General features: G+C 40.9%; 1 protein-coding gene across 1 annotated transcript in view; it reads right to left on the bottom strand.

The window, feature by feature from the left end:
* Nucleotides 1-13,999, bottom strand: part of prkcg (protein kinase C, gamma) — an 80,420-nt gene that overhangs the window by 30,804 nt on the left and 35,617 nt on the right. The window contains exons 9-10 of the mRNA XM_033980869.2: nucleotides 7,470-7,643; nucleotides 334-425 (exon numbers count right to left, since the gene is read on the bottom strand). Coding sequence (XP_033836760.1) covers nucleotides 334-425; nucleotides 7,470-7,643 — 266 coding nt within the window. The remainder of the gene's footprint in view (nucleotides 1-333; nucleotides 426-7,469; nucleotides 7,644-13,999) is intronic.

Genomic DNA, 13,999 nt, shown 5'->3' with positions numbered 1-13,999 from the left:
ACCTGTAACTTGGCTTGATGGTTCCTTTTGCTTGTTTTTTAAAGTTTAATGCCAGACTGTGGAACATTCCAGGCAAAAAAAGAGACAAAGTACCAGAAAAGTTACGTAGCACAGCTTTAATGACATACATCTAAAGTCGTCCAAACTATTCAATCTATATTCTGAAAACAACTTCTTTTCTTTCAACTCGTGTAGACGTTCCTTTTGTCCGTCGCCCCGGAGGAAACGGACGAGCACGCGAGGAACAAAGGGACGGAGGAGAGCGTGAAATGGGACGCGGCCGATGCAGGCGCTGATTAAAGGTAGAAGAAGAAAAGGCGGGTTTTAACTCACGCCGCATGAGGCTCTTTGAACTTCCCGACCATCTGGATATGAAACATCAGGTCTCCTCCGTTCACGTACTCCATCACGTAGTAGAGCCGGTCCTGAGGGGGGAACACGGCGTAACGCTCAGACAATCAGCTCCGACAAGAACAAGAAAACAGACGGGGAAAAAAAAGGACACAGTGTGGAGGCGATGCAAGTACGAGCGGATGTCTCTTATCCGTTAGTTTTACGCATGGACTGTATGTATAGATGGACATAGCTAACCTCCTAGCCACTTTACTTTGGAAAACTGTCGCTCCTCTGTACGTAAATTCTGCTGTCAAGATTCGTTATTTTGGTCTTAAATGTTCGTATTAACCCGCTCTACATAATCCTGGTGTTTTTATTTCGCAATTGTGTCTGTAAATCAAGATATGAACATTAATAACAGACAAATCAGCCGCCGTTTTTCCCAGAACTTGCTCCCGCTAGCGTTAGCAACAGGTTCGATTGAGCGTTGCTAAGCTCCATCGAGTCTTTTCACTCCTCTCTCTGTAAAAGCTGCTGTCAGACTCGTTATTTTGGTCTTAAATGTTTGTATTAGCCCGTTCTATGTGGTCCTAGTGTTTTTATTTCGCTATTGTGTCTGTAAATCAAGATACGAGCATTAATAACAGACAAATAACCTGCCTTCTTTCACTGATGTCGCTCCCTCTAGCGTTAGTAACAGGTTTGATGAACAGCGTTGCTATATCTCTTTTAACTTATATATTATTATTATTCAGTGTTTTATGTTGCACTTTATCACCGAAGAAAGTTCCCAGTTTGTGAGTTGTGTTCACTGACAACGGCAATGAAAAATTTCTGATTCTGATGATGCTCCCGGTCGGAATTCCTAATATGGAACTTTTCTCTAAATTCGTCGCTGTAACTGCTCTAGAGTCGATGAGCTTCATTTGACTGGAGCTGAACGTTGTGGGTGACAACGCACTCATTTAATCCACTTCTTTTATACAGTTTACGGCGGGGGCGTCAAACTCATTTTCACCGAGGGCCACATCAGCAAAATGGCCGCCATCAAGGGCCAGATGTGACTGTGACAGTGTAAATGTCACTAAATGTAACCGAATGTCATGTAAAATAGATATAATTATTTTTTAACTTGTTAAATCACGGTTTCTGTGATAAACTGACATTTTTAAAAGTGTGTATCTGGTCGGGACACACCTCCTCACAGACCTTCAGCTCTGCTTCATATTCGTCCTTTTACAGCCTTTTAATTATTGGACAATTTGTTGTTTTTCTTGCAGACTAACTTTTTCATACTTAGCTCCGTGTTTGGTGTCAAAATGTCGACGTAGATTGTACCGACCCCGCCTCAAAACACAAAAAACACACAGGTTTTTCTCCTCAAAGCACAAACTTGTATTCACTTTCACCTTTATTCCTCCCAACTTCCTTCCACGCCGACAATTTTCCTCTTCCTGAACATTTTGTGATGATTATTTGCAAATATTTCTCAGTTCCACTTGCTGGGAAAATCTCATTAGTTTATTGTCAGTGCACACATTAAAGCAGCACAGACTTATTTTAAAATGACAGTCGTGCCTTTTAATTTATCTTCTCGCGGGCCACATAAAATGATGTGGTGGGCTGCATTTGGGCCCCCGGGCCTTGAGTTTGACACATGTGGTTTACGGCTTCAGACAAAATATTAACACTGTTGTCATAGCAATTGATAATTAAAACTAAAGATTGTGTGTTTTGAATGGTGTAAAGTGCTCAAAATGGCACCGATAAACAGTGTTGGGAATGCACCAAAAATACTACTACTACTACTTTTGAGTAACTAACTGTATTCCAGCGCAGTTACTTTTTCATTTGGTGTCACTCAAAATACAGTTAATTTAAAAAAAAATCCAGGTGGTATTTGATTTAGGCTTCACACTGTGAGACTTTAGTGCAAAAGATCGAAAATACAACTCATTTAAAGTGTTCAAATACGGACTTTTCCTCCTCAAATTAGTGATGAATAAATGCGTAACACGGCTCAACAAACTAACAAATAAAACTGTTTTAATCCTGTTTTTTTACACAATAACATAATGCAACTGTAAAGTAGAAGTATTCAAAGTTTTCAGAATACATTCTAATTACACTTTCCATTACTGCAATAGGTGAAATCTGCGAAGTATCAGCTTTATTTTTTACAGTTATTCTCTATGTTTTTGGCTGTAAAACCCCTCACCACACACTTTATACACTTTTCTCACACAGGCGTTAACATTTTCTCACATTTCTCTCTTGTTTAAACACAAAGTTCAAACCTTCGTAGGCGTCTTTGTCGGTGCAGAACGTTTCATCGACATTGTGGGTTTTCTCAGGGAGAAAACAAATTGCAAACACACAGCACTTCAGAGTCACACTGCGATCCAACATTTATGTAAATTTGACACATTCTGTACTGTACAGGAGACACGGCACGGAGGAGACTGATGGACAATGGTCTACAGTCCAACAGCCAATCAGGACGCACAACACAATGCACGCTCGATCTGAATTTTTCTTTTATTATAGATCAAACCTGGACGACTGAAGGATCACGCAGACGCTTTATAACGTGTTTATTATTGTCATGATGCACGCATGTTCTGCCTCCTGTGTTGTCTCCCTGTGTGCTTTCCCCCTCCCTCACCTGCCTGAACCTGGAGCTGGGCGGAGTTCCTGGCTCCTCCCGCGCGCACCTGCATCCCATCAGCGCAATCAACGCCACCTAAGAGGAGCCAGGACCAGACACTCGGGGCCAGATCGTCCGCGTGTCAAACGTGACTATTCCTGCTCGTCTTTTGTACTCTCTTGTTATTTTTTGATGCTGATTGGATTTTTGCTGCCCTCAGATTCCTGCTCCCTGGACCGTCCCAGCTCCTCTGCATCTGGCTCTGCTCCTGACCCCGTGTTCCTGCTCCGGTATTGTCTGCTTTGTCTCCACCACCTTGTCTCGTCCTGCACCCCAGCTTGCACCTCGCCTCCCGCTCTGGTTCCCGCTTCCTGCCTCCGTCGCCCCTGGCTTCATCCCTGTTCCTGTCTCCCGCTCCGGTACTGGTTACTCCCTGTTCCTGTCCCCACTCTCCGCGACACATTCCCAGACTCTGGCTCGCACCCGGCACCTCGCCCCTCACTGGTCTAACCTGTACTTGTCTGACATTTCACATCATTTCAACATTGTAAACTTGCCCCGAGTTCTGCACTTTTTGGTCCCACCTGCTCCGGCATTACGACAATTATGGGCTCTGTCTGCTATAGTTCAGCTAAAGACGAAGATGCAGTAAATAAAACCTTGACTATTTCTTGAACAGAGAAGTAAAAATGATTGCGTTTGCTCATTATCATCACAGATCGTTGTTCGAGCCAGGGTTCGCTCAGCGCTGCAGTTTAGAGACGCATTTTTCACAGAATATGAGCCAGTATTTATCAGTAAAACAGTTTAAATTCCAATGGTAAATTTGATCGAGTGAATTTTAAAAAAGAGATTTGTTCCAAGGTTAATACAGAGACCGCAGAAATCGCACAAAAGTATCTAGACGAGCGCAATTTGATAAAAACATGGCGGCGTTCCAACGACAGTAACTAAAACACTGCATGGATCATCATAAACAGCTCTAGATCCAATTTAATTATAAGAAGAATTACATCACTGCGTAAAACATATTTCCCCGGTAACTGATGATGAAGCAATAATAGGCTGAGGACAAATGGCACACTATGTCACTTTTCTGCAGGAGAGTGCGCCACCTGCCTGTCTCCAAGAAGAATTTTTTTATGGATGTATCCTATTTAACGTGTCTATCTCCATGGAAACAAACAGATAACACCGTCAAGCGAAGTTAGTGGTCAAGTTTGTGGAGAGGCGACCCCACTCCCAGTAGAAATCCATGTTTTTTTAAGTATTTTCTGAGCAAAACAAACAAAGGTAATTTAATGAAAGCAAGATAAAGCTCTATTGTGGAACATTCTACATAAAGCAAGCATGTGTCTTCCCCTTCTCCAGAAAAGTTAGGGGGTAATTTGGATCTTATTTTGAATTCTGACCGTAAAACCATGTTTTTCAAAGTGTTTTTGGAGCAAAACAAATGTAATTTAATGAAACCAAGATAACGCTCTATTGTGGAACATTCTACATCAGGGGTGTTCATTAAGTCGATCGGCATTTTGTGTAGATCACGTCCCGTCATCCATCCAGTCACATGACTAATATACAGGACAACAGTCAGATTACACCTGACCCTGGTCACATCATGGGCGCTGCATAAACAAGCGCGAGTTAGTTTAACCCTATAGCGTCGGATCCTATTGTTGCCAATAGAGCGCGGTTGCGGACTTTCCAGCAGCGTAACTCCGTGGCCAGTCGTGCGCTCATGTAAATTCAAATGGCGTCTCAAAGCGGAGACATGGGGCTATCTAAATATTTTACCGTCATTACGGTAATCTGCCTCTGTTGTCCCTGGTGACGAATGAGAGCGCGGGGGCTGCGGGGATTTTCCCAGTCATTTATTCGATGTGTAAAAGAAAAAATACGGATGGATGTGTAAAATAGAAGTAGTTGTGTGAAAAATTGCAGTAAACTCTGATACTTCATTTAAAATGATTTTTATGGCTATAAAAAAAGACAAAACCGTAATCAACATGATTTTGCTCTGTTATCGTTTTCAAACGAAAAATGCAATTTTACTCCTGGCTGTCAGAAGCTTCTGCCCGAACTCTGCATCCCTCACTGATTCCACTCAGTGCAAGTCAGAGCAGTAATCATCATTCAAGTAATTATGAACATGTAGGAAGTTCAGTTGTGTTGTGCAGTATTATCTCATGACGTTGTGCAAGGTACATGAAAATGCAATGTACATGTAAGAATTCATAATACATTTACAAATAAATATATGTTTAACATTTTTGTATTAGGTGGTAGATCTTTCAGACACGATCATTTTAAAAGTAGCTCACATACTGAAAAAGTCTGAGCACCCCTGGTCTACATAAAGCAAGCACGTGCCTTTCCCTTCTCCAGAAAAGTTACGGGCTAATCTGGAGCTTTTTTTTTTTATTCAGACCGCGAGTATTATAGCGACCAATCTCAAGCGAGGCTGTTGAAGGTAACACCCCTTCCCGTCCGCATCGCAAGAGCTTAGCAACGCTGTCAATCAAACCTGTTGCTAACGACCTCAGAGAAAGAAGGCGCCTGATTTGTCTGTTATCAATGTTCATATCTTGATTTACAGACACAATAGCGAAATAAAAACACCAGGATCATGTAGAGCGGGTTAACACGAACATTTTAAGACCGAAATGACGAGCCTGAGAAAAAGGCGACAGTTATTTGTAGTGCAGCGGCTAGCACGTTAGCTATGTCCATTTATATATACAGTCTACGGTTGGTGTATTCATAATAAACATGGCTGAACACAAAGATCTTCACAGTTTGGTATCACAGTCTCGTGTGGTTTTCTCGCTCTAATCACATTTTCCCTGCATCATGTGACTAATGCCAGCTTCTCCTCCTCTGCACTGTTTTCATAATCATTTCATTATTGGAATAATTATCTGCTTCATTCAAACTTTTTGGCAGAGCTGAACAATTTTGGAAGAATATCTAATTAGTTTTTTTTTCTAACATAGAACGTAATTATGATTTTCCATTACTTTTTTAATAGGATTGTGTTCAGACTCAGAGTGCACATTTGGAAAGAAAAGTTCGGTTAATGCAATAATTGTGAGTGAACTTTTTTAGTAAAATTTATGTTTTACTATTGGGCAATCCAAAAAGTAATCGATTTGGGTTCACAACGGCGCCCAACAACCTCACTGTTAGCATCACTACTCCTGTCCAATTTTATCTCTTTGAGGTTTTTGCAGAGTCACACTAAAATGAATATTTGAAGATGAGCCGGAGGACAGGGAGCTGCAGGTGGATGTCACTGAAAAACTACACATATAAAATTAATATTTCACCGGCGGATACTTCTGTGTTTAGAAAGAGAGATGTTAATGTCTCAATGCTAACGCTAATGCTAATTTTGAGACATAATAAATATTAAAACACTCCACAAACTGAAGTATTCTACATTTAAAAATAATTGAGCAGAATTTCTTTTGATTGAGTTGAATTTTAATAGACTGTTTATTTTATGTTTTCTGATTTTAATAAAAGTAACTGTTAGGTTCAAGACACAGTGCGCTAGTTAGCATGCTGCCCATTGTTGGGCCGGTCCGCGTTAAACAAAAATTGGCACAAAGTTCAATTTCTTTTCTGTCAGTTTAAATAAAAACAAGTGAAACTATTAACTCACCATAGCCTCAGTAACTCCACCTCACTATCCCCAACTCACTAACTCCAACTAAGTAACTCCAACTCACTAACTCCAACTAAGTAACCCCAACTAAGTAACCCCGCCTCACTATCTCCAACTAAGTAACTCCGCCTCACTATCTCCAACTAAGTAACCCCAACTCACTAACTCCACCTCACTATCTCCAACTAAGTAACTCAAACTCACTATCTCCAACTAAGTAACTCAAACTCACTATCTCCAACTAAGTAATTCCAACTAAGTAACTCCGCCTCACTATCTCCAACTCAGTAACTCCGCCTCACTAACTCCAACTCAGTAACTCCACCTCACTAACTCCAACGAAGTAACCCCAACTCACTATCTCCAACTAAGTAACTCCAACTAAGTAACTCCAACTCACTAACTCCACCTCACTAACTCCAACTAAGTAACTCCAACTCACTAACTCCACCTCACTAACTCCAACTAAGTAACTCCAACTCACTAACTCCACCTCACTAACTCCAACTAAGTAACTCCAACTCACTAACTCCAACTCACTAACTCCAACTAAGTAACTCCAACTCACTAACTCCACCTCACTAACTCCAACTAAGTAACTCCAACTCGCTAACTCCAGCTCACTAACTCCAGCTCACTAACTCTAACTCAGTAACTCCAACTCGACAACTTCAACTCAGTAACTCCAGCTCCAAAGACGTGATCCCTAACACATAATGATAAGGTTCAATGTTCAGATCTTTCATTCAAAAACAGTAAATCTCCCACAAATGATCAAATTCAATCCCGTACAATCAGCCCCCCGTCCCGAGCACCCACCTCTGTCTGGAAGGCGCAGTACAGGGCAGTGAGGAAGTGTGGCCGTGAGGACAGACCCAGGACCCTCCGCTCCACCATGGCGCTCTCCGTGTCCTCATCCTGGAGCAGAACGTCCTTCTTCAGAACCTTCACCGCAAACAAGCGCTCGCTGCCCCTCTCCTCCGCCAGCAGCACCTACGGACGAACACGAGCAAAGACACGAGGGCGTATGATCTAAAAGGTGTGGTTTGTTTAAAGGTTCACTGCGTATCTGGTGGTCCAGATCTGATCCATCGCAAAAGAAAAAGAAAATATGTTAACTGGACAAAACGTTGGAGGACTGAAGACATTTCGCTTCTTCACTCCTTCATTTTATTCCTCTTTTCCGATGTTCACTGTGTAACTTTTCCAGTACGGTGTTTACGAACTGCTCTGGAGGTCTGAAAAAAAGAATCTGTTGGAATAAATCATCAGAAAACCAAATGAACCTCACCGGTCTACGGAGACGTACGTGAGTGGGGCCGCCTCTCCGCAGACCTGACCTGTAATGGAGCAAAGTCGCTGCTACTGTAGTCATTTCCACTGGGACGTGCGCAACAATGCGAAAAATAATCAACTATTGTCGTTGTCGCCGACACTAAAGCTAATCAAGGACGTTCTCTGTTTCGTTTGCATGTATAAAGAAGTCGGCTAAGGGAGTTTGAGGTCACGATAGCGTCCAGCTTCAGCCAAACGAAGTTCATCGAGGGTTTCTCTGACCGGACACTGACCTGAAACGCAAAATCAACACGGAGGAAAGATAATATTGCGCCGATTTCCCCCAATCTTTACAATATTTCACAAAACTCGCACGAGGAGATATCAAAGAAAACCCACTTCAGTTCTAATTGAGGGTTGTTTTTTTACTTTTGACGTGAAACTGAAACCTTGTAGCTCTACGTAGCTTCATACTCGGGGCTTTTCTTTCCATAATTCCTTCAAATTTCAATGCCATTCTGCGAAAAACTCCGGGAAACAGGCAGGCGCTGGTGGTGGACGCCCAACGAGAAACACGAACGCACCTTTAATTACTGCATAGACTGATTTCTCGCAGTCACTTGTATTTACTGATGCATTGGTTTGTTTGTAAAACAGAATAGAACGTTTTGTGAGCGGCACAAGAACAAATCAGTACAAGCACACGGAAATACAAAGCCAAGAGTTAATTAGATTTGGACGTACACGAAAACTCATTTAAGGTGAGAGAAAACAGCTCCAGGCAGTTCTATTACGACTCAATGTTGTTCAGATGAAGTGCGTTTTTAAAATATGAGACGCAAAAGCAAAGTTTAGGAGAATTTGAGCTGCGTAACCAAAACGTAACAGGTTCAGGCCACTATGGAAAATTCACACACATGACCCGCACTATTTAAGAGTAAGCTGGAAGGGCATCTGGTACAAAGCTGCAAATGCCAAACCAAAATGCCACTGACTTACCAGGCGGTGTAAAGGGCATGTCGGCCATTTTCTCCCATTTTAGCAAAACGTGTCCTGCCCCAGTACAGATATATCGCATACGCAGCTCTTGAGGTCAAAATACGTCTAACTTGGAAGCGTTTTGCTGTTTGATAATCAGGAAGTGTCACAGTTCTGCCTGTTTTCTTGTTTATTCCCAGTCCAGCTCCGTTTCCCAGACTGTTCCGGTCCGTCGTTTTCCTCCTCCCTCCCTGTTTTCCCACAAATGCCATTCATTTACTAATCAGGGGGCGTTGTTTATACATTCTCCTTCTGTTCAGTTTGTGTTGCTGTATTGTCATTTGTTTTTTTAATTTGTTCCATCTAATGCACAAGTGTCCCTCGACAGGGTAAATTAAAAGGTATGATGGTCTTAAAATGTCATTTTATCAGGAGACACGCAGTTACACAGCTATATTTTTTACAACTTTGCAAATGCATCTGTAAAATTTATAGCTTGAAGAAGTAATGAATACAGAATCATTTAATTAACAATTTAAAAAAGTAATTACATTTATTTTATCTGGCCCTTTGACGGCAGCCATTTTGCTGATGTGGCCCTCGTTGAAAATGTGTTTGACGCCCCTGATCTAGAGCTAGAGTATCCAAACTTTTTTCACTGAGAGCCGCATACTGAAACATATTTGAAGCAGAAGGTTGGTACAGCAAGTCAACCGGTGCATTTAACACAGGTCTGACAGACATTTTACCTTTAATAAGACTTGCAAGATTATTTTTAGGTCTGTTATTCAGGTCATAGGTGTAGAATCACTTCAGTTTGTAGAAAAAAATACTTCATTCAATCGGGACAGTTTTGGAGAACGCATGAAGGCCAAGAAAAATTGGTCTGAGGGCTGCATTTGGCCCCTGGGCCGTAGTTTGGACATCCCAGATCTAGAGAAACACACTGGCTCTGTTGTATTCACCGAGACAAGGAGTTTGACTGTGTTCTTTGCGTTGCACGTGAGTCCAGTTCACTACCTGCATCATGACAATAAGTACACATTAGCATGCTAGTTGTTGTTTAGCGTCTCTGCCAAACTCTCTGAAAGCTGCGAAAAGTGTTTATGAGCTCATTGCGGTAACAACAACTTCTACGTTTCACATTTTAACACAGTACAACACCAAACAAGTATTTTTTCTTTTCGCTTAAGGTCAGGCAGAGTTCAAAATGTCGAAATTCTGCTTTAAAGTCAAACCACTTTCACTTTGCTTTTGAATGTTTCGCTCCTCCATTGCTCGGCGGTAAAAGTGTCTGTGAACGCATCACTTTGAAACTTAATGGGGCCATCACTTCGCGGCTTGGCGTTCACGTGCTGTTTTTGTGTAGTTCAAATGAAACTTAGACCTTGTTCTGTTCCACTATTTATCTGCCCGTGCTGCAAGCCCTGTGTAATGGCCACTGGTTCGGGGAGATAGGAGAATCTAATTTTCGCTTAGAATAGGGTTATTTTGTTGAATTAACTCAGGGTATTGATAAGATGACACTCACTGAAGTCCTTTGATACTGCTGGCTTTTTAGGATTAATTCCACAACATTACAAAGCTCACTTACACACGGGCCTAATAATACTACTTTAACGTCTTTTCCCATCTTGTCAAAGCCATTTCATTTTGGCCATTTTTGCTCTCAACAGTAATCCGTGTTCAGATGGTTTTCTGGAGCCGCAGGGTTCGTCTCTCCTTTTTTTTTTTCCTCTGATCTTATGTAAGGAGAGTCAGTCTATTTCTCCTGTCCTCTGTGGAATATCTTTGACAGTTATGAAACAGTGCAGGGGAATAAGAAGGAGAGGGCCAAAAAAACTCAGAGCTGTCGTCATACGAGCAAAAAAAAAAATCTCCACCTGGATCTAACTAAGCAAATAAGTTGGGGTTGCCGCAGTTGGTCCGGTCTAGGTTCAGCAACAGTCTGAATATTGGATTAATCACAACTATTAAAACAATTAACAAACAAATGAACAAGCTACCAACTAACTGAATAGTTGTTAATTGTTATTTACACTGTGCAGAGCCATGACAAAATCAAAATAGCACAGAAATATGCGTTTGATTTTTAAAAAACATTTGACTTACTACTTTCTTGTAAAGCTCAGGTCAAATCAGCTACAGTATGAGGTAAATAATGACATAAGACAGATGTTATTTAAAATCTCTTTCTGAAACTTTATAAACATCCAAGTTATTAAAACATTTCCTCATTTTTGATGCTACAAAATTACTAGACTGCCTGGCCAAAAAAAAAGTCGCCACCTGGATTTAACTAAGTAAATAAGTTGTGGTTGCTGCAGTTGGTCCGGTCTAGGTTCAGCAGAATGAGGTCACCTGAATATACTGAATGACCAGGTTATTCCATCAATGGATTTTTTCTTCCCTGATGACACGGGCGTATTCCAAGATGACAATGCCAGGATTCATCGAGCTCAAATTGTGACAGAGTGGATCAGGAGCATGAGACATCATTTTCACACATGGATTGTCCACCACAGAGTCCAGACCTAAACCCCATTGAGAATCTTTGGGATGTGATGGAGAAGCTTTGTGCAGCGTCAGATTCCACCATCATCAATGCAACATCTTGGTGAGAAATTAAAGCGACACTGGATGGAAATAAATCTTGTGACGTTGCAGAAGTGAAATGGAAACAAAGCCACAACCAAATATTAGAGTGTGTGACCTTCATTTTTTGGTAGCGCCTTTTTTTGGTCAGGCAATGTAAATCTCCATAGCTAACCTGCTAGCCACCGCGTTATGAATACAAAGTGAGCACGGGCGCGCTTTCGGCTCCATCAACTCAACTGGTTTCAATTCACTTTCTATTGAAAATGTGTTGTCTCTCTCTCTGTAACTGCTACTATTTCATTTTGGTGTTTAAACGTTTGTATTAACCCGCTCTGCATGATCCTGTTGTTTTTTATTTCACTATTGTGTCTGTAAATCAAGATATGAACATTAATAACAGACAAATCAGGCGCCTTCTTTCCCAGAGGTTGCTCCCGCTAGCGTTAGCAACAGGTTTGATTGACAGCGTTGCTAAGCGTCGTCTCCCTGCTAAACTAGGAGGGAAAGAGCATTACCCTTAACAGTCTCGCTCCTGATTGGCTCTTTAGTTGCTATGACACTCTATGATCCCTCAAATATGGACTTGGCTCCAGATTAGCCGCTATAACTGCTAGCCTGGATTAGCTTCATTTGACTGGAACGCTGTGGGTGATACATAAATGAAATGCAGAGTAGATCCAAAACACAGTAAACTGGTAATAATGGCAAAAACAAACTTCCAAATTGATTTTTAAAAAGATAAAGAGAACAAAAAGTGGAGTAAAATGACCCAAGAGGACATAAGGGTTGAACAGGAGAGGAATAACGATACTGTTTAACTCAATGTATTTTTGTATAGCCAAAAATCACAAGGGCAGTTTCCTCGCAGGACTTCACAAAATTGTTGTTTTAAGCAGCAAAAAGTCTTAAGTCTGGCTACAGATCTCCAAAAGGATGCACCTCCACCCACATGTCCCTATTTTTTCATTAGTTTACACTTCATATGCAGTTTAATTACACGTTTTAACTCTTGGTGGTAGCTTAGTTCGTTATTAAATGTGAAAAAGTTTAAAAGCAATTATATTAGCACTTCAAAGATTGTATAATTATTCCCCAATACATTTCTAAAGTTTCCTCAAAAATGCACTTTGTTTTGTCTCTGCTCTGTTTGCATAGGGAAATTAGCAGTTTAAAACATGTTGTCTCAAGCAAAACACATGTTTAACTGTGTAAATGTTAATATGTACCCTACAATGGAGTAAATACAAGGACATTTATGCAGTTTGTCCATGAACGTGTTGCCGTAGGACCTGTGTTTGGTTAAGATTAGGGACAAGTCTGTGATGGTTAAGGTTAGGAAAAGGGTTTGAGTTTGTCTTCAGACTTCTGTAGCGTTAGACTGAAACAGTGAGCAGGAAACGGTGGACCTAGGAGGTTTTTAACATAGTTTGTTTATATTTAGGGACCTGTGGATGGAGGTGAGTCACGTGAGGGTCGTCTGGGTGGAGAAAACAAATAGTAAAACACTCACAGGTGAATCATAACTACCTGAAGGAGCTTGTATACCTCCATGTGTTAGCATCCACAAAGAAAATCTAGCTAATGATCTGTCATGGTCGTTTATCCACTTATCATTCAGTATATGAAGCTGGAACTACATTTTAAGGTCAGTATTTATCAGGTGGACTTTCTCTTTGCACTACCGGGAAATTTTTGGTTATTTTCTTGGCTATATTTAGATTTAAGCCGTAAAAGTTTGAATTAATAACTTCTCTGCCTAATTACAGATGCAAACTCAGTGCTAAAGTGTTTCATTCTGCTGTTTATTTATTGCAGCTCATGGTTATTTAACAATATTGTACATTTAGAATAGTTTTTGTGGTTTAAATCTGCTCTTGGGTTATTGTGTCAGTTTCAATATTAACATTTATCATCTATATTTACTTCAATGATATATCAAACTTCAAAATGTGTTAACATGACAGGTTTAAAAGTGCTGCTGCTGCATCAGAGCGCTCAAATCTAATCGCTAAAAATGTGTTTGGTTCATTGATCGAGGCTTTACACTTTTCCCAGATGTTTTTGACTCAGTTTAATACATTTAAACAAAATTACAAATAGAAAAATGCAAATATCAGTCAAAACGTATGTGTCAAATTGTCATGATGTGTGTTTTTTGTGTGTTTTGTGCCGTTTTTGCCCCTCCCTTCTGTGTTTTAGCCACAGATCGTCCTTCATGTTACGTTCCAGTTTATTCGTCCGCATATCCACTCTGCACCTCCACCTCCGACCCAGCTCTCCACGACCGGTACGAACACCTCAGCCTCTGACCCTGCGACCCACAACCTTCTCCAAGATGACTTCCTACGACACCGACTCTCTGCTCTGTCTGCCTTCATTCACATTCCTGTATCTGCAAATAAACTCTGCTGAACTGTTCGTCAGTCTTTACGACACAAATAAAAAGATGATCTAACTCTGAGGACAGATCATTTTAATTAAAACATGAAAAATGAATT

This window comes from Periophthalmus magnuspinnatus, chromosome 16 (genome assembly GCF_009829125.3).
Source record: "Periophthalmus magnuspinnatus isolate fPerMag1 chromosome 16, fPerMag1.2.pri, whole genome shotgun sequence".
Taxonomy (NCBI): domain Eukaryota; kingdom Metazoa; phylum Chordata; class Actinopteri; order Gobiiformes; family Gobiidae; genus Periophthalmus; species Periophthalmus magnuspinnatus.
Note: the sequence above shows the minus strand (reverse complement) of the source record. Positions and strands in the feature narration are given on the sequence as shown.